Source organism: Microtus ochrogaster, chromosome 19 (assembly GCF_000317375.1).
Source record: "Microtus ochrogaster isolate Prairie Vole_2 chromosome 19, MicOch1.0, whole genome shotgun sequence".
Lineage (NCBI taxonomy): Eukaryota > Metazoa > Chordata > Mammalia > Rodentia > Cricetidae > Microtus > Microtus ochrogaster.
The window spans coordinates 54766053-54793541 of record NC_022021.1 but is presented as its reverse complement, the minus strand read 5'-3'; the positions used below and the strand labels follow the sequence as shown (position 1 = coordinate 54793541).

General features: G+C 42.9%; 1 protein-coding gene across 2 annotated transcripts in view; it reads right to left on the bottom strand.

Moving 5' to 3' along the window:
• Positions 1–27489, bottom strand: part of Depdc1b (DEP domain containing 1B) — a 61417-nt gene that overhangs the window by 7198 nt on the left and 26730 nt on the right. For both annotated transcript variants that reach the window (XM_005356774.3, XM_005356775.3), the window contains exons 3-8: positions 23146–23281; positions 19081–19208; positions 17850–17980; positions 15806–15853; positions 11584–11724; positions 919–1085 (exon numbers count right to left, since the gene is read on the bottom strand). In XM_005356774.3, the coding sequence (XP_005356831.1) occupies positions 919–1085; positions 11584–11724; positions 15806–15853; positions 17850–17980; positions 19081–19208; positions 23146–23281 (751 nt within the window). The remainder of the gene's footprint in view (positions 1–918; positions 1086–11583; positions 11725–15805; positions 15854–17849; positions 17981–19080; positions 19209–23145; positions 23282–27489) is intronic.

Sequence of the window (27489 nt, the reverse complement as noted above, 5' to 3'; positions counted from 1 at the left end):
AAAGGTTCCTTTTACCCAAGAAGGATCAAGAGTCACCCCAGTGGGCAGAGCATGCTCCTCTAGAGATGCTCTCGGCAATCCCCAGGAAGGGAGTGGTGGCTTCAAGAGCATGAGAAGGACACATATGGTATTAAAGTAACAACCTCCCTACAAGACTCTTCTTGAGGAAAACGGAGAGAAGGCAGCGGCAGGAAGAAGCATGGAGAAGAGATGCCAGCTAAAGCATATAAAGTTCCAGTTAGGAGGAAGTTCTAGGAATCTATCCATGGCAGCCCAGCCATAGCTACAATAACAATACATGGAATATGTCAACACTGCTGGAAAAGTGGTAAACAAATAAATGAATAAATAAAGTGATGGACATATTAATTAGTTTTAATTAAATATTTCTACAATGTGTCTATATATAAGAAGAGCACATGAATCCATAAATGCATGAAATTGCCAATTAAAAAGAAATCTCTCTCTCCTTCCATATTGTCTAGCACAGCTAGGTACTCTGCTCCTGCCTGCTTGAATCCACTACTCCAGCTGCTTCTACCATTGCTTGTGCTGTCTCTCTTGCTTGTTACAATAAAAAGGACTCCTCAAGTCCCCTGTGCTGGAATAAGAGAATGGGTTTCCTACGCTGCCTGTCCACTTTCATTGTCTTCCTGTTGATGGCAGGTAACAATTTATACAATGTAAGCAAAGACACAGCAGCTGTCTCTGGAGGGAGTGCCTGTTCCCTACCCTCCCTCTTCACTTTACACCATGTTCTCCGAGGTCCTTAGGCTGAAAGCAAAGGAAGTCTGGGTGGACAGAGGGCTGAGCTCTCAAGCAAGCTTCCCTCCACTCTCAACTGACTGCTCAGAACAGGGACTCGGTTGCCTTTCAGACTGAAAACAGGGTCACAGTAGATGGTAAGAGTCCACCTACCAGCGTGCGGGTGCCAAAGCCATCACACAGTGGCGGCATCTCTTTGTTTGAGCAGATCCTTGCCATCATCCTCATCAGCAGCTGCAGCTTTCTCCTGTTTTCAGGAGGCAGAAGGAGACAACAAATCTGAAAAGCTTCGATTGCCATCTTCTCTTTCTGCAGCAAACCTGATTCAAACAAGAAGTTTCGCCTTTTAGTACCCAACCCACTTGACTGGGCCTCCTTCCTCACATTCTTACAGTTAAAATTATACAAAATGTTCTCACATATTCAGCTACACCTGGTAAGGTGCACAACACGCATGCACTGTGACTCACAAGTCAGCACAGAAAATGCAAACGGTGAAGCCATTCAGCATGCACGAGAGGGAGACAAACACACCCATTTTCCCTCCCAGCAACAACCACACAGACAGAGAGAATAAGTTCAGAGCTCTCTTTCCCACTAAACTAGAAGCAGGCCCTGCCAGTACCAAAGCCCAACTCTAAAACCTACAGTGATTGAAAATACAATACATAAAATGTCATATTAACAGATGGACAATCATGGTCATCTTGACAGCTTCAGAAAAGGCATTTAATAAACTCAACATCCTTCCAAGATAAAAATCTTGAACAAATTAAGGACCATAACGAGGGACTGGGGAGATAGTTCAGAGGTTGGGAGCACTGGTTGCTCTTTCAGAGGACCAAGGTTCAATTTTCAAGACCCACATGGCAGTTCACAACTGTTTGTAGTTCCCTTTCCAGGAAATCTGACACGCTCATGCAAGATATATAAGCAGGAAAAAACACCAATGCACACAAAATAAAAATAAATAAATAAATTTGTTTAAGGTTTTTAAAATTCATCTTCAAAAAGAAAACAACAACAAAAACACAAAGGACCATAACTAAACACAATAAAAACCATTTACAGTAATAAATAGGTGGGACCAGAGAAGTAGATAAAAATGCTGGCCAGACAAACCTGATGGCCTGAATGTGACCCCACAATCATTGTAAAAAGCCCAATGCTGTTACACTTCTGTAAGCACGCCTGCGGCAAGGTGGAAGGCAGAGAAGAGACTGCCCGGAAGATCACAGGCTGGTTAGCCGGGAGGAGAAAGCATGGACAGGCAGACAGATTGCTCAGAAATGAGGGAGAGGGGACAATTGCCCAACAGTTGTCACACGTGTCCCAACACACGTGCACATTCTCTTACACAAACACACAGAGGAAGGGAGGGAGAGGTAAAAAGGTACTTTTGTTTGAGAGAAAAACAGAGACAGACAGACCGGGAGAAACATGATTTCCATCATACTGATGGGGGAAAGCTGAATGCTTTCTCTAAGACCTGAACTAAGAAAAGCATGCCCACAGTCTCCGCTCGCTATCCAACACAGCTGTGTTTGACTGCACACAGCTGCAGACATTACACCACCTGACTTCCAAATATGACACGAGGGGTGGAGGGGTGGTTAGGAGCACATATGCCTCTTCTAGAAAAATCCCAGCACTCACATCAGGCTGCTCACAACTCCAGCCTCAGGAGATCCAATTCCCTCTCTGGACCCCTGCTGACACCAGCTACACAGAGACACACACAAAGCTAAACAGTATAAACAAAAGGAATAGAATAAACCCACGCTCTTACAACCAACTGACTTTCAAGGGAGGTGCTAAGGACACACACAGAACAGCCATCCCAACCGTGTTGAAGACTACCCCCATACAGACGAGTAAAACTAGATCCCTAGTCCTTACAGTCTCACAAAATACAACCCAAAATGTATAAAAACTTCAGTGTAAGACTGGACATTATGAAACTTCTAGAAGAAAAGACAGGCTGATCTCAAACCTACAGCATTCCTCCCGCTTCAGCTTCCCAGTTCTTAAATGAGTTACAGTTCTTATTGTGTTACATAACATAAGCTAGGAATAAAAAGTCAAGTGTCTCATGACCTCAATTACATATGGAATCTAAAGAGTTGATCACACAGAACTGAGAGGAAATGAGGTGAAGGGGTAGCACTGACCAGTGTGCGCTGAGAGGCAGACACGACGAGAAGGCTCTGGGACCCTACTGCATAGTCAAGTGACAACGGATGACAAGAACATCAGAAAGCTGTAAGAAGGAGGAGGGGGGGATGAGGGGGAGGAAGAAGAAGAAGAAGAAGAGGAGCAGCTCTAGGCCAGCAGGATGGCTCAGCAGGTAAAGGAAGGCACTGCCACCAAGCCTGATGACCTGAGTTTGAACTGTGGGACCTACAGAGTAGAAAGTGAAACTGACACTCACAAGTTATCTTCTGACTTCTGCAACTGTATCATGACATGTACATACACACACATACAGAAATGTAGATTAAAAATTTTAAATACCAAGAAGTGGCATGATCAATTAAACTCATTTTAGGCCTCCTCAGACTTATGCGCCAGTATCTCACTACAGCTTTAACCCATGGGCTCTGAATGACCAATGAAATATATTTTCTTATTGTGTGCTCCTTAGGGAATCATCTCTCCTTTACAAATATCTTTTAAAAGTTTGTGTCCTTTTTATTGTATTAATTGTCTTATTGCTTAAGAGTTCTGAATATATTCCAATGTGCTCATTACTTTATCCATTGAGAAGGGGCAACTTCAGGAAGAACTTCTGGCCTCCAGTTCAAGGGTATTGTCCCTGGGTGGTCGGTCATGCTGTGGGCTCAGTAGGGAAACAGAGTTATGAACACCAGCTCTCAGTCCCCTTTCTCCTTCATATTCAGTCGGGCTAGAATGACATTGTGCACAGGGTCTTCCCAGCTCAATTAGCCTAACCCAGACACTCTCAGAGACAGCGGGCTGTTTCCATAATGACTCCATTCTAGTCTACTATTTTATGTGTATGGGGTGCTTTGCCTGCGTGTATGTCTGTGTACCACATGTGTGCCTGGTGCCAATGGGGGCCAAAAGGACATCCAGATGTGGGTACCTGGAATCAAACCCAGGACCTCTGGAAGAGCAGTCAGTGCTCTTAACCACTGAGCCATCTCGACAGCCCCTCCAACAGGGATTCTAAAACCCACCAATTTCACACTCAAAATTAACTACAGCACCTAGCTTCAAGCATTTTCTAAGATACATAATAAGCACATGCTACTCCAGACTCTTTTCCTTGTATTTTAATGGTGTATTTCTTTTTTTAATTTATTTTTATTTCCCAGAATATAATTCTTGTGCCTTACATTTTTATTGTTTCTGTTTACCTTTCAATAACTATAAAATCAAACTAAAGAAATCCTTCTTTGCCTTGTAAAACAAAAACCAAAGGCAAAGCTTTCATGATGCCATTTGCTAATCTGACATTGTCTTAGAGCAAGATGGCAGCTGAACAGCCAGAGTCTGAACGACACAGGTATAATTGCATAAGTTCTAAGAGGAAATGTTGACAAATGATAACTACCAGCTGCATCTTTGAGGGAGGAAACACTGCTAGAAAATTCTAAAGTGACTCATGGGCCAAAGGGGAATGGGGTTAATTAAATGCCTCAGTGGCATTTGACGAAAACACAGACTTTGGAAGTTGCTGGAAACAGACAAGGCTGGAGCATCTCAGCGTCAACACTCACAACTGTAACAACACCCACAGGCCACACACACTGCTAAGGGCTTTTCCCTCCCTCAGGAGCCGTTGGCAGAAGGCTTACTTAGTCCTTTTCTAACACAGGAACCACATGCCAAAGCAAAGGGAAGCGGTAGGAGGAGCCCTTGCAGAGGTCCTGCAGAAGTCCTGCAGAGAGGACGGCCCTCTCCGCGGCTCCTGTTTTCTTCATGCTTAGAGACAGAGCATCTGAACCACAGATGAGCTTTTTGAGTGGAACATTTTCAGGCCTGCTGGGACCCTTGGATGGCCCAGTCTACATTTCTCTATACCTCAACTTGTTTCTCTCTGTAACTTCTGACTGAGAGCCAAGGGCCCTGCTGGTGTGATCCTCAACATCATGCACGGCCTGTCCATCCTCCTGGGAGAGGAGCTGTTACAGTGAGAACTACCCGTGAGCTGGCCTGTCCTGGCTATGCGGGACATGTCTCCATTTTGGCTACTGGATGAGGCAGGTACTAGTTAGCATCAGCCCCACATCTTCCTCTTGCCATTATTGTTGCTGGCACTGCTGTTCATGGGTAGTTGTGCCGAGGAGCTGGTCATGCCAGCCAGCAGGGGCCATAGGCCAGTTTCCTCAAAGTGGTTGGTTCCTGTTCTAGTGCAGAGACATTAGAGGCTCAACAAAATCACACTACATTGCTGGGGGATGAACAGTGATCTGGGGCTACAGCAAGACGATCTATCATTCTCAGACCAAAAAAAAAAAAAAAAGCCTGCAAGTCTAATCTCCCTGAAACCTTGTCTACATTTCCTGGTGGAGTAATCGAAACACATGACACTTCTAATTTGAATGAAGTCAATTTTATTGAATTTTTATTGTTTAAGCTTTCTGTATGTATATCTTTGCCTACCCAAGACTGCAAGAATCCTCTCCTACATTTTCTTCTGGTGGATTTTAGATTGATTTGTTTTGTTTGAATCTATGATCCACTTTAATTTAAGTCTGAACAAGTATGAAAAAGATAGAGGCTCATCTTTTCCAGTTGTTCTAACATCATTGACTGAAAATATTATCTTTTCTCTGGGTTTCTTTTGAAAAACCTCTTGGCTATTGGTATATGAAACTATGAAATGAAATATAAAAGCAATGAAATATGAAAACTCTAGGAAGGCCTAAAAGTCCTAGAAAGGCCAATAGAGTCATGTCTGTTGAAAGGGAGGGAGGGGTCAAAGTTTCATTTTTATTGAAAACATATAAAGAAAAAAGATTATATTGAACCAAGAGGATTTAAAATACAAACCAATTGGCAAGAATTTTTGACTTAAAGAAAGACACAGCAAGAGAATCTAATTCTTTGGAGATTTTTAAGGAAAGGCAAGTAGGTTACCACAGCGAATTATTCAAAAGTAGATACAGGCTCCCCATGCTCAAGATGATGTCCTTTCTTACATGAATCTCAAATACAGCATTTAATGATCCCTTCGGCTCTTGGGCTCAGAAAGTTTTTTACTCATCCAAATACTGTATAAAAATGAACCATATTTCATATTACATTTTAAACTAATTTTATCTTTATCTTGCTGAAATGGTATGGGAAGAATCTTGGACTTTCCTCTTGAAAGTACTATCAATCATCTTAGTGATCACTGATATAAATAACTTATACACTGGGTTACATCCAAGGAAAATCTAGACACTTCCCTAAATTGCTACCTTTAGGGAATACCTAACTCCACTGGATTTCGACAATCACTGGAGCTATTTGAGGGTGAATAGATATCTCTATCTTGACCAATCTGCATCTTCAGAAGCTCCAGTAACAAGATGTGAGCCCAGAAATCAGATGACATCACCACCAAGAACAAGAGTCCTCTGTCTGGGCAAGCACACTAACCAGTCTCCCTCTGAGAAAGGAGGAAATAAGTGACAAGGACCCCGAGGTTGCCTGGAGAATATAGGGGCAGGTAAAGATCATATCCTGTTCGACAAGTCACCTGACAACAAACAGTGAAAACACCCAGCCATTTTGGTTATTCTACACTAGGAGCCTACACAACTCTCTGGTGCGCACGTGCGTGCGAGTGGCGTGCACACACACAGAGATCTCAGACTACTGAGACAGACGATCCAGCGCACAATGACTAGTGAATGACAGTGTGTTTTCAAGCCAGGAGGAAATGACAAATAACAAAGCTGCCATCTCTGCCATCTCAGCCTTCCAGCTCAGTGGCAGGGAAACCGGGCGCCACTGCTGAGATGCAATAATTAAGAAACGGGAACTGAGTGAACTCAGTCAAAGCCTGAGAAGCAATGCAGCAGCAAGCTGGAATCCACGTTCCCAAACACTTGCTCCTTCTACTGGAAGGACAGCGACTTGTACTCCTCGAGTTCCAGACTCGCAGATCCTGCCATTTTTCTTTTTAAAAAGCTGTAAAAATTAATTTGTCTATGAATCTCCTGTATCTTAAAATATGCAAGTTAATCAAGTTTCTTTAAAAAAAAATCAGACACACAGTTCAAACTAGAGATGCTTACAGGATATTTAAAGAAGCAAGGTTAGCACAAACCAACAATAGGATCACTCGGTTTCTCATTTCTTATCCACCTTCATTCCCCTCAATATGCAAATTACCAAATGCTACACTAGTCAATGGACTCTGTGTAGGGGGTTATGGAGCACGGGTAAAGGTTGACACTCGTGGTAGAAAATAAAGAACCGTCAACAGCTGGCTTTTGTTAGACTGCTGGACCAACTGAGTATTTTGTAAATTATTGGTAAAGAATAAGTCTTGCATCTTCAATCATGTCAAATCAGGGTTCTTTTCCTGATCCCCATCCCATGCTTTTTAAATGTCCGATTCCTGAGACAAGAGCTTGCTATGTAGCCCAGGCTGGCCTCAAATGTTACTCTTCCCTTCTCAACATCCTAAAGGATAGGATTATAGGCATGGGCCGCCACACCTGTGTCTTTTCTTTGACAACTATTAAGATGGACTTGAGACGCCCAGTTTCATATATCAATGGTGGCTAACAGCTCTCGGCCACAGCTCTGGTCACAAGGTCTACCATGTTCAATCAAACAGAGGCATGAACCTCAAAAAAAAAGAATATAAGCTAAAGTGACAATCACGTCCATTGAAAACTGCCAGACAATTTTCAGCTTCCACACAAAGTAGACTGATTACTTCCTTCAAAAGACAACATCCTGCTTCAGTCTAGGCAACGTGTGATTTCAATCAAGGCAGCATCCTATTTCAATCAAAGTCAAGAAGTTTAAGAGATGAATCAACTCTACAAAATTCAACCTACATCTCTAGATACTTCCTTTATCCAGACTGTATTAGATACTCTTTCTTTGTTAATCATAATCTTCCAGTCTGGGTTTTCTTTCAGCACTATAGGAAGATACTTAATCTTTTTTAAACAGTGATTTCCAATGCTGCTGGCTCGTGCATGTTCACTTTGGAAGGTCTGATAATAGAGCAGGTTAATACATTTTACCAGAAACATTCAATGGTTGTGAAGGTTTGACTGAAAATAGCCCCCACAAAGGGAGTGGCACTACTAGGAGGTATGGCCTTGCTGGCATAGGTGTGGTCTTGTTGGTGGAAGTGTGCCACTGGGGAAGTGGGCTTTGAGGTCTCACATATACTCAAGATACTGTCCGGTGTCTCCGTTCACTTCCTGAAGACATAGAATTCTCCAGCACCACGTCTGCCTGCACACCGCATACTCCCAGTCACAATGATAACAGACTAAATCTTTGAAACCGTAAGCTACCACCTCAATTAAATGTTTTCCTTTTTAATAGCTGCCATGGTCATTGTGTCTCTTCACAGCAATAGAAACCCTAACTAAGACAATAGTCTATTTTGGCTTACAGCTAAAGGCAAAATTTCCTAATACTCATCATTCTTTACCTCAACTCCTTTATATTTTATGGGTTAACTAATTCTGATATCAATTTGGAATGGAGCCAGCTTTAACTCCTAGCTCAGCTCAAAATAAATAATTGTGAAGAACAAATGATATAAAAAGACAGATTCATTGGAATTTATGCTTTAAAAAAATGTTCCAAGTCATTCAGTTTTCAAATCAAATAATTTTACTACATAATATTAAAAAATGGGAAATGAGAAGAAACTATAAGAACTGATTTTTCAATCCAGCCTTTAGAATTCTAGTCTAAGCAGTGCTAATGGCAGTACGGATAATAAGGATCTACCCACTTAGTCCATAAGCACCCGCAACAGCAGCAAGCGTTCAGCATTAGCCATGAGATGCACATATTCATAAGCCCCAGATCAAACCCAGCTGAAAACAAAATACCAAGAAGACTCCGTAACAGTGATGGGTTGGTGGCAAATACCTGTAATCTAGTACTCAGATAGGGGAAAAGGAGAGTTAGGAGTTCAAGGCCAGCCTCAGCTACATAGTGAATTCAAGGGCAGCTCGGTCTAAATGAGACTATCTAAAAATCAAATCAAAACCAAACACCCATAAAAGATCAACTGGCCTAAATAAAATACCCAAAAGACTTGCTGGTCTTAGAATCCCATAATAAACTAAATGGGGGAGGGGGGGGCTGGAGAGATGGCTCAGTGGTTAAGAGCACTGCCTGCTCTTCCCAAGGTCCTGAGTTCAATTCCCAGCAACTACATGGTGGCTCACAACCATCTGCAATGAGATCTGGTGTCCTCTTCTGGCCTGAAGGCATACCTTCAGACAGAATACTGAGAATACTGTATACATAATAAATAAATAAAATCTTTAAAAAAAATAAATAACTAAATAGGTCCTCCATTTATCCCCAGTGTTGATATTAATAGAAAATAATCACGCCTAAAACAAGGTGGATGGATGGGTAAAGCACTGCTGGGGAACCCACACAAATCTGGAAAGAGAAAGCCAACTGCACAAAGCAGTCATCTGATCTCAACAGGAGCACCATGGCATATGCCTGTACATAAACCGCACGTGTGCGTGCGCACACACACACATGCACACACACACACACACACACACACACACGCACGCACGCACACACACACAGAGTTACTATTACACAAACGATTTATAGCAACTTTGTTGCTTTCAGAGAACCTACAGAGGCGTGAATCTAGAGTACACTGCCGAGTTCAGGTAACTCATTCACACATGGCTGACATTTTGTTCAGATGCTATGGAAGGGATGCAGAGAAAAATAAAGGAAGTAAAACTGGAAGGGGAAAGATTGCTAATGCCCAGGATGCTAGGGAATAAGAGTATGTTAATTCCTCTCACGTCTACGTAACTGACGATACTCACACAGCATGCATTTGACAAGGAGAAGATAGTTACAGCCCACCGGGAAATCTGATTTCCAAAAAGAAAGGAACAATAGTAATAATGGACTTTTCTCCCTTTCTACCATGTTTCCTTAACGGTGTAAATTCTAAGGTATAAGTCTATATATATGAAGAATAAAAACAAGCTTTTCATGGATAATGTTACTGCATTTATTTTGCATTTCATGTATCAAATAGTCCTATAAAGATGTGTTTTTTTCTAATAAAAATAAATTACCTTCAAAATGACAATATACCTCCTACACTGACTGCTCATGAAATCATACCTAGAGTAATCAATTTAGTATTGAAGAGTAAATGTCAAATTTACATTCTTCTCTACCAACAAAGTTATGCTCTTATACAACATTCTGGTCTTCCTTTAGAAATAAAACCTGCTGGGTTTTGCTTTGGGTTTTATAATACAGGTTAACTATTTTCTTTTACTCCTTCTGGAGCAGGAATTAAGCAGTCTATCAGTTCTTACCTTGACAATGCCTGTATGGCTAGCTTTTACTGTGCAGGAAGGCACTACACAGGCCGCCGAGGGCAAAAGTCACCAACACTTTTACCGAGCTGTGGACCCTACAATGGAGCACCATTGGCAGGATCGCTATGGAGGTAACCACCCACTTACTGATTGGATTTGAAGCCCTGCTTCATGGGAAGGAATTAACACTTGGTATTTAAAAAATAAAAATCAAAAAACAAAAACAAAAAAAAACTGATTTAATAAATAAATGAATATAAAGCCCATGACACACATGGAGAAGCTACTACCACTGTCTTGATAAATGCCAGACCCATCCTCTGCCCTCTGCTATTCGTGCTTATGACCATAGGGCAGTGCTGCTCCCAGCTTAGGTCAGAAAAGCATCGCTCTCAGTGGATGATGGTCACTGCAAAGACTTGCAACTGCTCAAAGTGCTGAGAAAAGTGAGCACTGAATGTTCTGCCGCAAACAGGACAGCCACCAACCCCTCCAAGGCCCAGGGAGCATCATCACAGAAGACAGACTAGGAGCCAGAGGAAGGGGGCGGTGCAGTCGTCCAGGTATGGCATGGCTGCTGCACTCGGAAGCTCACAACAGCTATGATTCCTGCCTAAGACTGGGCACAACACACTGCATCACAGATGAAGGTTTACGCAGGCAGACAAAGATCACTGTGGGGAGGTCAGGACTCCCCACTCCACCCTGAGAAACTGTCGGGAGTTAATCATGGCTGGAGCAGAGGGAAACATTTTTTTCTGTGGTGGAACCACTGAAAGGTGCAATGATCCTATAAATAGCTCTTACCAATGCTTCGATGAGCAAACCTAAGGAAACTCTTTGTGTCACAGAGAGAGAGAGAGAGAGAGAGAGAGAGAGAGACATGAAAGCAGAAGGTGCTGTTTGTGAAGAGGAGTCAGTAGGAAGTAGGAATGGGAAGAAATAAGGAAGGATTATGGATTATATACATGTATGAAAATGTCTTCATGAGACCCGTTATTACATTAAATTAATATATGCTAATAAAAGAAAAATACTGATGTATGAAATTCTCAAAGTTATAAATAATTCGTATAGATATTAAAAGTAAAACAAAAATAAATAGAACAGGATATCAAAACTCAATTTAAAATGGGATTTTTTTTAAAAAAATAAAAGATAATGTTCTGAGCTCTTATTAATGGAACTCTGGAGACAGTGACAACAGGATGACTCAGTATCACCATGCAGATACACTGCTATATATGTGCGTGTTTATATATATATATATATATATCCCCACCTAGGACACTGACGAAAGCATCAAACAGATGGAACGTAAGGAGTGGCTCCTTCAGGTGACCATAGTAATCCGCGATTGTCTTGAAGACATCTTTCTCAAACCCCAAGTACATAGGCTGCTTCCAATCAGAACAGTTGGGCCCTTTAAAAGAAGAAAGAGAACAATTAATGAGGCAGTTACTTGTAAGTACCATAGTCTGACCATCTGTGTGTGTGCACAGATAGATACTCGAGAGATACAGATAAGTTTTCATATGGAAATGACATATACCTTTTGCTCAAATATGATTAATGTTTAATTGAATATATTATAAAAATGAAGAGTACTTAATATATCTCTATTTTAAAAGAAAAACTTTTTTTTTCAAGTCAAGGCAAACTTTATTCATGTTTCATTTCAAATAGTCAAAATTTTCCTAATCTTAATAAAGTTAACAAAATAACAATTTGTTAATATGTAATTGATGAGCTATCAAGAAATTTTTACAACTTCTTGAGTTTATTAACTATCCTGTAATATCCTAAAATCATACAGTTGAAAGAATCAGTTTTTCCTAACAAACTTTCAGACAAATGAAACTTTTATGCTTTTTGAAAAGATGAGAAAAATTTTACATTCTATCTTGTCAATTTATTCTAAACTATAAACAATCACTGCCCAATTATTAAAAGAAAACTGATCACACTGTAGAGCTGCAGCAGCCTTGGAAGCTCTGAGCCAGCCTGGGCCTGGCCACGCTCTGTGCCACCTGAGGGCAGAGGAAAGTCCCTCTAGAATCCAGGTGCCAGGAGAAATAAGAATGATCCGCACAATCTGACAGCAAACACCCTCAGTGCACTGCACAATGAGCACAGGATCACACTGCCAAGCTGACAAGCAAACTGGAGGTGCTAAGGCCTTGAAGGAAACAGCGCGTCCCAAGAGGACCATAGACGAAAAGGAGAGCAATTATGTGACCAGCTCCCGGCCAGCAGAGGACAAAGCTGTTAAACCCAGATACACTGATATGCCCAAGAGGATGAACAAAGCAACAAAGGCGAATTCAAGGAAATTCTTCCCACAGAATTGAGGGAGCTAAGAGATTCGAGCTGTAACACAGGAAGCCGCTCTGGACCATGACATTCACTCCCCCAGGACGTCATGAAATGGTGTCCCTAAAATCTCCTTTACTGGGGGCTGGAGATGGCTCAGAGGTCAAGAGAGTTCCCAGCACCCACATCAGATGGCTTTACAACCATGTATAACTGAAGCTCCATGGGATCCAATGCCCCTTCTGACCTCTATGGGTGCCTCCACCCACATGCACACCCCCCACACACATAGGTAAAAATAAAATCTCTAGCCGAAAACAAAACTTATTGTACCCTTTACAGTCTGTACTCGTCTTAAAAATTAATTTTATTAGTTAAAATAATGTTGTAAGCATAAACCTAGCAGCAACTGTATAAACCATGTTTGTTTACATCTTCCTCACATAGGAAGCGTAATCAAATGATGGTCTGCTATATCTCAACAAGAAGACCCATTGCCAGAATTAGTACTTAGCAGGGTGGGGGAGTAATAAACAGTTACATGCCTAAGGAATGTGGCATCATCTTTGTTAAAAATATGGGGGAAATCCCTTAAAGGAAACACAGATCTTTTCTTTCTTAATCACCTTAAGTTCTAAGGACATATTTTTCCCTTAGTCTAGCTTTTTATAATAATGTTATTCCTGACAGATTCTGGAATGAAATGTTTTGCCTATTTTATTTCCATTTTTGATTGGCTCTTCTGATGTCTACACACAAAAAGGCAAAAGAAATCAGTTAATCCAGTTCCGCATTAACACCAACCTTCATCCTCTGAGCGTCCATGAAAGGGTCTGGCCCAAAACTGAGCACGCAGGTCCAAGCGTGCATGGTCTACACTGACTGAAGAAATCTTCAAAAGAGAAGGAAGAATAGCAGACTTCTAGAAAAAGAAGGCACGTAGCCCTTAAGACACCAGATAGTCACCTATACCCTTTCAGAGGACTCAAGAGGAGACTGCACTTACTAAAGGTAAGGACAAAGAGCAGGTCGTAACCGACAGACTAGGAGTAAATTTTCATACACAGGAGAATTCAGGAAAGCTTAGAAATTTTATAAGACTGTCCAACAGGCTGGCTTTGCCCTTTGGCTACCTTTTATATTTGATACATAACCAACCCTCTGTGATATGCTAACCATTTGTAAAGGTTGCTCTCAATACATGTGAGCCCACTCCTTTCCCCAACACTCTGGTCTCTAACCCGTAGCAATTATAAAGTCATAGGCCATCTTTCCTCTACTAGATGGCCAGTCATGCCCACCTTACTGCAGGCATCTGTGGCTTTGTGTGTCAACTAGGGAATTGAGTACACACTTCCCAGCATTCCCGTCTTCAGCGAAAGTCACACACAACAAATGCACCTCACGGCATTTCAGCGCACACTATAGCTTCATTCCCACGGGTAACTTCCAAATCTTTGGTTCTCCAGGAGCTCAGAAAAAGTGTTGGAGCTTCGCAATTGTACATTTATGTCATCACTGCCACCGCTGGCCAAAGTTGTAATTTTTATTTAATTTACTTTGACCAGTTGAGCAGAAAGGATAAAATGCACTTCCGGGTCAGCAAGATGGCACAGTGGATAAAGACATTCATGGCCATGTTTGACCACCTAGACTCGGTCCCAGAACCCATAAGGTGAAGAGACTAACTCCTCCGTGCATCCTCTGGCCTCTACACACTTGCTATGGCATGGCAATAGTATGTACACACACACACACACACACACACACACACACACACACACACTACACACACACTACACACAATTTTAAAATCTTCAGTAAAGTACTTCTCCAGGCTAAAGCCACATTACTCTACATCTCAGTGTATCCAAATTATCAACAAACATCAGTGAAAATTTTAAGAGTTAAACTTGGAGAACTCTGAGTTGTATGCTAGCTGGTATTGCTATGTGTGTTCAGAATAAGAGGGAACAACCGCCCCACACAGGGCCAGTAAGACAACCATACTCAATGGTTAGTTTTATTCTATAATCAACAGAAGTGACTCAGCTTAATAATTCAATCTACTAATTCAATAACTTACACATCTGTCTCTGCATATGCTGATCCTGCACAAAAATAAGAAAGTAACCTTTTCCTGAAAGAGCCATGATACTCTAGAGCTTCTTTAAAACCAAATATCATCATTATTAATAAGCTAAAATAACAAGGATTCTCATTAAAACCACATGCTTCGGGCAGAATAGACTGTTCCTCAGGTGAAAGTGCTGGCTGTCCAAACCTGATGATCTGGTGAAGACCCTCAGAGCCCAGAGAATAAGAAGCGACCCCCCAATCACCTTCTGACCGCCACACAGGCAACATAGCATGCACACGACATCCGCGTGCACACGACATCCGCATGCACACATACATATCACATACACACACACAGTAATAATAATAAAGCGTTTCTTCCTTTAAATATTAGAATCCACTCTTTAGGTTACTCTTCCTGAAAATACCAAGAACATGATAGTGTTCATTAAGCCTTTATTATACTGTTCTTTCACGGTGCTGATGACAGCCAATGAGGAGCATGCCATGTGTCCACTAAAGAGATTTTCTATGCCTAAGTGCATTCCCTCGGGCCCACCCTGGGCCAGGCCTCCAGATCTTACGTGCAGGTCTCTGACACAGTCTGTTGTCTCTCTGAATGCAGGCTCCTCTCCTTCTAAGCCATCCTGCAGATCAGCCAGGCCACCTAAAACACCCTGTTCCTCTTATAACACTGGCCTCCGAAGCCCCGTAGAGGACAGAAGCTGCCCAGCACACAAGACGTGAACATGGCAGACGCTTAACAACCCCTTTAGGAATGAAAGCCTACAGACCACCACAGGAGGCTGCTGCTCTACGGTGTACAGTGTCACTCATTTCTTTCACCCCTACGATGTGCTCGCAGGAGTGGCACGGACTTGATGTCTAATTCATCCATGAGACCGAGGAAGAACTAGATGCCTTTAAAACTGCAATATAAAATGCTGTGACTAAGTCATGAATCTACCGGAAAACCACAATGGTCGCCAAACGATTCCCTGCCAGCCTCACAGGTGTCAAATCAATGTCCAGCCCACTGAGCAGGAATGTTTTCTAATTCAAGGCACTAATTTCTGTTAATTTTATAAAACTGGCAGATAATTAGTACTTACAATTTGCCAAACACTTCATAGCTGACAGGACCCAATAAGGAAGCTCTTCTGTAGGAATAAAAAGGAAAATACAAAAGATATTTTATTCATCTCTTTATAACTCAATCAATCTCTCTCTCTCTCTCTCTCTCTCTCTCTCTCTCTCTCTCTCGCACACACACACACACACACACACACACACACACACACACACACTCACGGTATTAGAATGTATCATTTGCCCAGGCAATATGAGACATTTCACCAATTTGTGTTCAGAACAATTACAAGATAGAAATTTTTCTTTTCTTTAGAAGCAATGTTATAACATGTACTTAAAACGGAAATAACACTTTCTCAAAGGATAGGATACACTTTTAAAAATAGTAGTAAAAAGAAAGAATTAGATGATTTGTCCAGGGAAAAACATGGCATGCATGAGGCCCTGGGTTCAATCCTTAGCATCAAAATGAGGGGTTGGGGGTGGGGGGTGAGGGAGACGGGAATGACAGTATATTTTGTAGATCTAATATAGTTTTCATTTTACCTGTTACCATTTTCAAAATGTTTCAGGTCAAGAACATTCCACTGACATATTAACCACAGGCTGCAAGTAGCAGCTCAGCCTTGCAACAGTAGTGACATGGCTAAGATAAGCCCAGCCCAGAGGCTGGAGAGACTGCCCAGTGGTTAGAGCATGAGGTGCTCTTCAGTTCCCAGCACCCACATCACATGGTTCACAATCACATGCAACTGCAGCTCTAGGGAATAACTCCCTCTTCTGGTCTCCTTGGATATTGCACTTATTCATACAAACCTACACAGAAACACACATACACACAAATAAAAATAAAACCTTTAAAAGAAAAGATCCCAGCAAAATAACTTAATACAGCCTCTTCCCTCTGGGCCTACAGTAGAAAGGAACTTGTATGATTCTATAGTATGGGAAGCAGCCTGTTGTTGCGGAAAAACAGCAAAACAAAAACTAACAAACAAACGAAAAAAAGCACCTGACTGGTTGTCTAAGTGCCAACTCAAAGTACGATTCTTCTCCACCACCGATTTCTGCCTGCCACTGTCCTCCATTCCTGATGGAGGGCCTACGACAGGGGAAGTGCTCCTGTTTTCCAAGGCAAGTCCTCCTCCTGTGCAGGGACACAGCTTACTTAAACCTCTTCTCCGCTCACACACTGTGACCCTTCTTGTACGTGCCACTGGTTAGGAGCTTCATTAACAGTTTCCTATGTCTCCCAAAGTACTAGACCATTTTCTCACATCCGAAGGTCACTTAGTTCCAGCCAATTATCAGCAAGAACTTAAATTAAAAGATCAACTCAAAGAACCCTTCTAATTCCAGTCCAACACGTACCTATAAGAAAAGGCTTTTAAGTTAGTCTTGAGTCAAATATGAGGACACATCCCTGCCTGTCAGCTGAGGCAAGAACATCTCAAGTTCCTGAACTAGATAGTAAAACCTTGCCACAAATAAACAAATAAAACCAGTCTGACGATTGTGGCCCACCACAGGCACTATGGGCAATATGACTGCCTTGTTACAAAAAGAAATAAAAATAAAAAATTAAAGGCATGTTTTGGTTTGTGGTTTGGTTTCACCCCTGATTTATAAGCCAGATTAAAAAAAAATTCAAAAAAAATACTTTCAACATTTAAAGTTATCTCATTAAAATAATAATAAATAATAATAAAGACTATCCCAGTCAACCTAACTTACTGACACCATTGTGAAAAGGAAATTCAGAAACCTAAACGTGGGGCTGAGAATGTAGCTCAGTTTCTAGAGTATCTGACTAGCACTCACAAGGTCCTAGGTTCAGTGGCCAGTACCACCTGAATCGTTCCCACATGGTAATTCCTGCCCATGACCGCAGCATTCAGACTCCCTGGGCACTCGTCTTTCTATGATACTTTAATAACCCAAGCACTGAGTAGAACACTGATAGAAATCAGATAAATGTAGTGAGGACGTAGACTCCGCTGGGGCTCAGGAAGAGACGAGTGTGCCCATGTGAGGTCCGAGCAGCGCACAGAGCTGTGCACTCACTTGACTTGTCATCCAGGATGACGACGCCCTGCTTGCTGACACTGTACACGTTATGGATGATGAACTTGGAGTTGACAAGTTTGGTGTTTAGAACTTCCTCCAGGGAATCCAGGCCAAGGACTTTCTGTAAACTATAATGATAAATAATTTATTCTTAAAATAATTTTCAAAGTTTCAAAGTTTGTTTCAGTAATGCTAAACACTGAGCAATACAATAGGTTCTCTCCCCCCACCCCCGACGTGTGTGTGTGTGTGTGTGTGTGTGTGTGTGTGTATGTGTGTGTACGTGCGTGTGTGGTGTATGTTTACATGTGAGCCAGCACTCACGCATGCTCATGTCCAGGTCAGAGAAGGGTCTCATGTCTTCTCTGTAGCCCTCCCCTGTTTTATGAGGCAGGTCTCACTGAACTCCAAGCTCACTGTTTTGGCTAGCTGGTCAGAGAGCTCCAGGAATCCACCTATCTCTACCTCACAGTGCTGCGGTTACAGGCACAAGCAGGCGTGTCAGTTTCTACACTGTGCTGGAGATTTGAACCAAGGTCCTCACTGTATTCACTGCAAGCACTCTTATCCACTGAGCATCCCCTTATCACCTCAAAAGATCAATCTTTAAGGTACACTGTTTTCATGTACTGTACCCAAACTTTCTAGGCAGTGGGTTAGGAATGGAATATATTTAAAATAACCTAGAATATCCTTTTCCAATAGCATACTTCCTTAATTACTTAATCACACAACAACTTGAATTCTAAGACAGTTTTTTAACTAAAATCCCTTAAGGTCAAATTTTCCATTACATGCTTATTAAACTTAAGATGTCAGTGACTGAAAGTTTAAAACTTTAAGTTGGGAATGGTAGGACATATATGCAGTCCCAGCACTCCAAAGGCTGAGCAGAATGACAGAGAATTCAAGGTCAGCTTGGGCTACAAAGCAAGAGCACGTCTCAAGAGGCTTAAAAAAAAAAAAAAAAAGAATTCAAAGTCATATTTTAACTATTACATATCTAAGAATAGAAAATTCTCAAAAAATCAGTTAAACTATATATGTAAACAGCATAAGTACAGATTATGCAAAGTTGAGATTTTTAAACATAATTTCAGAAAACTAAAAATGCAGAGTTAGGAAAGAGATAAGTAGAAAGAAGACCCCACAATTTCCCAAACATCAAGCGTGCATACTAGGATAGGAAAGAAGACCCCACAACTTCCCAAACATCAAGCGTGCATACTAGGATAGCGTCATGGACTTCCAGATCTCCTCCACGTTGGCCTCGGTCAGCTGTCTTCGGTGGACCAGACGGCAAGCCGGCACCTCTCCAATAGCAATGCTGTGCCGCTTGAACCACATCTCAGAATTCTAATGTGGCGGGAGGGGGGTGGGGAGGAAGAAGGGATGAAAGGGGCAGAATAGAAAGAACCAGAATAAATTTTTCAATATAAAATGCTACAGTTTATGAGAAATGCCTTTGACTCGTCTATTTGTAATTTGACTGAAAATATGGTTAGAATTATAATCTTTCTTTGTATGGGCTGCTGAGAAGGAATGAATGACTCTCAAGATCAGGTCCTATTACAACGAATGGCAGAAGAGCTAAGGCAGTAAGTACGGCACTAAACCACTGCTATTTCCTGTGGGAGCTCCAACTAACCTGTGAAATAAATTTTTATAAATTCAAAATTAAGTGCAGAAATGCTTGTCTTGATTTACATTGTCCCAACTGAGTAATCATTTATATATATGTAATATATACATATCATTTATACATATATATATATCTTCTAGAATTCTCTTTTATAAGCAAATATCAAAGCAAATATATAATATTGGAAAGCAACCCAATCCTAAGCAACTGCTAAGGGCAGAAAAGCAAGCAGCCTGCAAGAATGGTTCCGGATGACTAGAGCCAGGGAATGACACCTCCTGGAGACAGGTGATGGCTCAGAAAGCTCAGGCTGCCCAAGCCACACAGCTCTCCACACCCGTGTTCCTAGCAGTTCATGCCCCAGTCAGTCTAGTAGACACAAGTCAAACTTTTTTTTTCAATCACAAGGAAGAATTTTGACCTGTGAGAGGCAAAAATATGGAAGAAAACATTCACAATGGGTTTCTAGAATATATTTTTGTAAATATACTGCTACAAAAGAAATCTTACTAACTTGGAAAAAAGCAAGAAAGTTATTTTTTTGTTTGTTTGTTGTTGTTTTTGAAGGAGAAAGAGTGGTGTAGATGGGGTTCAGATGCCCATGGAAGTCAGCAGCACTGGATTTGTGATGGTTGCTGCCAATAAACATGGGTGCTGGGAACCAAACTGTGATTCCTCTGCAAGATCAGGAAGTGCTCTTAACGGAGCTGCTACGCCGTCTCTCCAGCCCTTGCCTTTAGTTAGAAAGAATAACCAAATTATAATAAAATTCAAAAGCCAGATGGATGTGTGAATTTTTAAATGTCTGCAAACCCATTTCCAAAGCACCCTAAAAAGTACTCCTGAATACGTACATGTTTATCTGTGTAATATCTGCAAAGGCAGTGTTTGGGACATGATATGTTGAAAAGCTGGAAAAACATACCTAGCAATGAAGGGTTGAACAAATAAAATATATCACCTTATATTAGGCATGACGCAGGCACTAACATAAAAAATTGGGTATACCGTGCTATTTCACATCAAGACCATGAGGTACAAGATGACCCGGGGTGACCTCGTTGTGTTAAAACACACAGGCAACAAATGGGCACAGGATAAAAATCCTAGCGGGGGTAATTCTCCATAGATATCACAGATCTCTCTGTGATATCTCTCGTCACCTTTCTCTGAAGTAAATAAATCACAGAAGCTATACTTGACCGCTGCTGAGGATTTTCCCGCAGAACCCTGCTCTTTGCATTTTACAGGGGACTCTCAGTGCCCTCCCTCACAGGGGACCAGCATTTAAGTCCACTGGTCAGAACTCTTCCACAGAAGCACATGAGCCAGCAGAGGAAAGCAGGCTCAAACACCCGTCACACAGCTGAGACCTGAACGCAGCAGCCTGGCTCCAGACCCAGAAAGCACAGCAAATAATTGTTTACTGTGTTTCGTTATTGTGTTTTATTGCGCATACTGATTCGACAAGGGACAGGACAGGACAAAGGGGGGCTGGGATATAGTTTGGAGACAGATACCTGCCTGGCATAAAGAGGCCACTGAGTTGGATTCTGAGCACTGTCTCCGGTCCCACAGCAACCACCACCACCCCCAAAAGAAAAAGATCTGACAACAGTTTCCCTCTGTACGCCCAGACTGGCCTGGAACTCAGCAGGTAGCCTAGGTCGGCTTTAGCTCAAGATCTTGCCTAAGCCTTCAGGCGTGCACCGCCACATCTGCCCTCAAACTCTTTTAGAAAGATAAGCCATTTATTTACTGGTTAACCTCATTCTAAAATTGTACCATGGTCCCTGAGCAAAAAAAAAAAACAAACAAACAAAAGAACCTCTACCACTCTTGGCACTCTTGGTTTGGGTAGTGTCCAGGAGGCAGGGAGCAAGCTGTGGTAGAACCCATGATAAGCAAGGAGCTTCTAGCCTTGCATGTCATGTCAGGGGGAGAGACCAGAAAAGACAGAGCAGAGCGTATCAGAAGAGAAGTATGGATGCATGCAGACGGCTGGAGAAGGCAGGAAAGGCTTGAGAGTGCAGAGGAGTGGACAGCTCTGGGGTGCTGGCACACTCCGGGGCTCCCGGAAGCAAGTACGTCACTGGTGCAGGACTCTGAGCAGGACTGACACAGGCCAATAAACCCTGGACTTCCCCGGGGCACAGAGGAGAAAGGGGAAGTCACGCCAACGGTGTCTATAAAACATGGTCTGAGCGGCAGCCCTCGCTAGAGGGTTCTGTTAGGTGTTTAAACAGACAACTGAGAAAAGGCGTTTCCGTATGAACCTGTTCTCGACTAGGAACTAACAGCTACTGGGCAGTCCTCGAGGAGCTAGCACCCCGCAGTCTCCATTCTGCTGTCTAACACTGTATCTTCTGCTTTACTGTCCTTCTCTCTCTAGACTGTGCGTGCAGAGACTGTGTCGCATGGCACTGAGTATATATGCGTCGCACACTTGTCACACACGGACGCTCTCAGTAAATATTTTTAATAAGTAAACGAGGGATTTCCAAATACTGTCTCCATCCACCTGCTAGGCACTCCTATCTCCCATAAACCACCACTATTGTCAAATTCATACCAAAGTCAGCACCACTCTTGACAAGTCTGAAGCCCCTGTGGGGTCCCCGCTTCTGTCACTGCTGTCATCTTTGCCTTGATCATTTTTGATAAGCCTGAGCTCCTTAATTATCCTCCCCAAGCTGAGACATCACAGAATTTCTTTGCGGGGGGCGAGGGCTGTTTTTTCTTTTAATTGGGTTGTCTAAAAATGGCTTCATCACATCTTTACAAACAAAACTGTCTGGATGTCTAGTCTTATAAGACCTGATTAACCTAAATCAATAAGGTCAGTAAATTTCTTCCATAACTGACATATCAAAGATTCTCTGCATTTTATTTTTTAGCATCATCTCAATCTTGGCAGTCTTGTTAGCACAAAGGATATTTTAAGAAAAAAATATGAAGGAGAAAAAAAGAGGCTGTGTGTTTCACAATGTGCTGTCTTTAGAGACCGGAAGAAGCCAGGTTTGTTCATATGCTGTGCTGGGAATGGGGTCACTCCACAGGACAGCCTCCCGGCTCATGCTCCTGAGACAATAATTAAGACAGCCTTCAGGAGAAGACAGGAAAGGGAGTTAGCAGAATCTGCTCTGACTGAACGTATGAAAGCAGGCACCACAGGCTCTATCAAATGTCAGGGGTAAGAGTGAACCAGGTGAGAGCCTGTGAAATGGCCTCAGCCCTGGCAGGTGGGGAGTTATTTCACAGTGCCTCCCAAACAGTTCAAAAGACCAGGAGAGCGCACTAGACACGCCGGTAACTCACTGGGTGATCCCTCCTGGATTGAAATCATGACTACTGATAATTCATTCATTCATTGACAGTTCACACATGTGTGCAATACATTGTGGTCACACTCATTTCTCACCCCTTCCCCCACCAGGTCCCCATGTCCCTTTCATCTCTTTATTTTGTTGTTTGTGTTTGCTGTGTGACTCGCTGGGTTTACCCAGGGCCCACTGTGTGGGCAGGGGTGGGGAGTTATCCACCAGAGTGGATAGATCACCAATGGCAACCCCATGGACCCAGTGACTTCCTCTTCCCAGCAGCCAGCGACTGCAGCAATACTGTGCCCGCTGTCTTTACCGCAGCGCTTACCATCACAATCGGCCTCACGGGAATGTTCTCTTGTGAAGTGCCAGGTGGGGGATCATTCCATTCTGGAAATCTGATGACATCTCTTTGATGCAGGGGCTTCTTTGGATAAGGCTTCAGGGGTGAGGAAGGAGGAAACCTAAATCCAAGAAGAAATGCTCTATTATTGCAGACAGTAGGAGACAGGTGGTTCAGCACTCAGGGAAGTGATGAGCCCGTTCTTGATTAAATTATCAAACATGTAATAGCATTATCAACAATGACTTTTAAGATATTCATTCATTATGCCCACCAAATAATATTTATAGAGAAAAGGGTATAAAATATGAGACATTTTTTATAATAAGCCTTGTTTGAACCTGTGGCACTGTGCACATTACACAGCCCTCTGCCACCACTACACCCTTAGCTCGCCATCAATCAGTCTCAGTGAGACAGGGACTGGCTACAGGGTCCAGACAGACCCAGCATTCACAGTCCCCCAGCCTCCTCCTCTGGAAAGCAGGGATCACAGTGTAGACAGCTGTGGCTGGCTTCTGGCTTGATTTCTTTTTCTCTCCCTTTATCTTTAAGATGAGGTCTCACTTTGGTACTCAGGCTCGAACTCCTGGCCTAGGCAACCCCTCTGCTTATGCCGCCAGAACGGCAGTATCAAGTGTGTGTCACCTCATCGGTTCTAAAGGTGCTCTTAATGCAACGGGAGGCCCTTGGTTTCACCCAGCGTGAAATCTTCTTTGCCTCCTGGCTCTATTGCTAAATTTTGCAGACGGAGAAATCCTCAGTGGGCGAGGCAGAAGGGCAGCACACTGACTGACATTCATTGACTCCTTCGCTGGCAGTGCTGGGTCTCGCACAGCAGGCAGGCACTCAACCACCCAGCTAGGCCCAGCCCTGGGTGCACTTTTATAACGACTTCTCAGAAAGACTAACTCCTCTTCCCTGGACTATCCAACATGTCACACAGGGATTGAAATACCAACCAAGAAATCTATCTTCGGGGAGGTAGAAAACCGTCTGGAATGTTTCTGCTTTCTCCACATGGCCCATCTTCCTGGATCCCCTGACTATCAGGGCCATTCCACCTTGAACATAAGAATTCCCTCCTGAAAATGGATTGCACCGCACCAATACAGAACTTATGCTAGGGGCTGGAGAGATGGCTCCGTGGTTAAGAGCATTGCCTGTTCTTCCAAAGGTCCTGAGTTCAATTCCCAGCAACCACATGGTGGCTCACAACCATCTGTAATGAGGTCTGGTTCCCTCTTCTAGTCTTCAGGAATACACGCAGACAGAATATTGTATATATAATAAATAAAGAAATTTTTTTAAAAAAAAAGAACTTATGCTAAATATGTGTCTTTTCTCCTAAGACGTTCCTCTATACATTTTTTAGAACAGGATACAGTGAAATATATCAGTAGGATGGATGTGTGGCTCAGGGGCAGAGTTCTTGCCCAGCATGTGGGAAACTTTGGCGTCTGGGATGTTCAATCCCAGCACTGCAATAAAGGATAGGGGAGCATCTCAAAAGTAATGCAAGAAATCAGGAAGTTGTTAACTTTTGTTTTTAAGATTCAGGCCCAAATAAAGGCTCAAAACCGTCCCCACAGGAATCAGAGATGGCGCTGTGGCTAAGAGCATGTCTGTTTTAGATGACCCAAGTTTGGTTCCCTGCATCCATGTCAGGCAGCTCACAACCGCCTGCCACTCCAGTGTCAGAGTATCTGATGCCCTCTTCTGGCCTCCATGAGCACTGCACTCACACACACATATATAGAGACACACATATACACACATATATTTAATTTTCCCTGTGATATCTATAGGAAAAGTAATTCAGATCATTAAACATTTTATTCTTTAAAAAATGTTTAATTGAAAATTTCATACATGTACACAAATGGATTTTATCTGCCCTCCACTTCACTCAGCTAATCTACCACCCAGCTCTTCCCAGCTTATCTTTTTTTCTAATATTTATTTATTTATTATGTATACAATATTCTATCTGTGTGTATGTCTGCAGGCCAGAAGAGGGCACCAGTCCTCATTACAGATGGTTGTGAGCCACCATGTGGTTGCTGGGAATTGAACTCAGGACTTTTGGAAGAGCAGGCAATGCTCTTAACCTCTGAGCCATCTCTCCAGCCCCCCCCAGCTTATCTTTTTAAATATTCCACAAAGTCAAATTTGTACCTTCCACATCCTCATGAGTATGAGGCCATCCTCGGTACATCGTCAATACCAGGGGCCACACCCTTAAAGAAAAGTGCTTCTTCTCCCCTAGGTGACACTGGCTGTCAATAGCTAAGAGTGTACAAGCCCCGCCCCAACACGGACACACATGCACACACACACACACACACACACACACACACACACGCACACACACACTGGAATGTGACAGGCTTCATTTGTGCAGACAGCCACGACTGCCGTGAGCTCCTAAGTCACATCCAGAAGATGTGTTTGGCCCTGGTCCTCCCCACCTCTAGCTCTCACCATCTTCCCAGCCCTGTCTTCTGCAACATTCCAGGAGCTTTAGGGACAACGGGTGTGATGCAGATGCTTACGGCCCAAACTTCCATGCACACATAGTCTCACGCCTGGACCAGTCGTGAGTTTCTGAGCTGTGAGTGTCTCATTCTAAGGCACACACTGAATCAAAGAGTTCTAAAAGTGCCAACGTCTTCAAAGAACACTTCGCTCACGGTGAGTCAGGAGACATGACGGTAACAAGAGCACTACAGGAACAGGAGACTTCAAAAGAGCCGAGGGGAGAAAAGCTCGACTCCGCATCCTCTGAAAAGAACATCCAATAGCCGCACTGCATTTTAAGTCAGTCTGAATCACAAGAAAAACCACGAGGTCTGGAAATCACCAGTTCAGTTAGATTAACTGAAACCACCCCCAGTGGATTATGTGGCAATCAGATTATTAAAGCAGGTGACAGAATCCCAAATATAAAATAAATGACAACATTAAGCCAGCCAAGGATACTTAAGTCTGTATGTTAAGGCTTTCTCAGCTGGGTGGTGGTAGCACACAACTTTAATCCCAGCACTCAGAAAGCAGAGGCAGGTGGATCTCTGTGAATTCAAGGCCAGCCTGGTCTACAGAGTGAGTACCAGGACAACCAGGGCTACACAGAGAAACCCTGCCTTGAACTACCTCCCCTCCAAAAAAAGAAAGAAAGAAAATGGCTGTTTCATAACAGTCCATCTAACATCTAACTCTCCTCTCCTCTTCCCCCCCCCAACCTTTTCTTCTGTTTTTAAGCAGACCCTTGCTACAGCCCAGGCAGGCCTTGAACTACAGATCATCCTTGCTTCAGCCTTCCACTGTGCTGAAATGACAGACGCACCACACCTAGGTCCACTCTGATTCCTTCAAACCAACAGTCACAACAAAACCTCTTTCCGACCCAAGCTTATCATGTGGGCATGCGCCCTCCCACAGACTCACCTGCGTATATAACCCGAGTCCTAAACCACGCACCTCGCAGCTCACTCTCCACTATGGTAGGAAAACTGGGGACCTGGGTTCAGACTTGGCATCTTACGCGCTGCCTGTACGTCCTTCAGAAGGAAAAACCTCCTTAAATAGTAACTTAGTGATGTGTCGGACATCTATACACTCCCCTTCAGCTTTGGAAACTTTATCCTTGTATATCCACTGAGAAAGAAATATCTCAAAGGGCAAAGCAGAATTTCTTATGTGCAGACTATCTCTCACCCTACCTAGTGATGAGATCTTTGCCACCATAACACCTGGCAGATAGGTATCCGATTTCCACTTCAGTCTGGTGACCTAGCCCGAGGTCACCAGAAAAACGTACAAGGGCTCCCTCTGGTGGTGACTACTGGAGGTAACTTCGGGAGATAAGAAGTTACCAGTTTAATCCTAGCATTTGACTCCTGCGGTCTGGGGCTAGACACCGTATTAGCTGATCCGCTTCAAACTTCACTTGGATGAAATAGAAATATTTCCCAAACAGGAAAGCAATTTTTTTAAAAAGCTCCACAACTAACTGGCTCGAAGCACAACACACCTTAAAGATTTATAAGTTCCTCAGTAGGTGTGTGAGCATGCCCTCAGGAGTCAGGGAGAGCCTGGGAGACACAGCACAAAGCCTGTCTCCAAAACAAACACCATAAGTGGACAGCAGCTCACAGAGACATGCAATTTGTACAGAGAAGACCCTGGAGTGTTCACCTCCCTACCCCAACGCTCAAGGAGCAGGACAAATGAAGGGAACAAAGATTCTAAGGGCCTGAAGTCAGGAAGGACTGTTCACAAGACCAAACCAGCATGAAAGGGGGAGGAGCTCACAAGGCCCCACCCCTA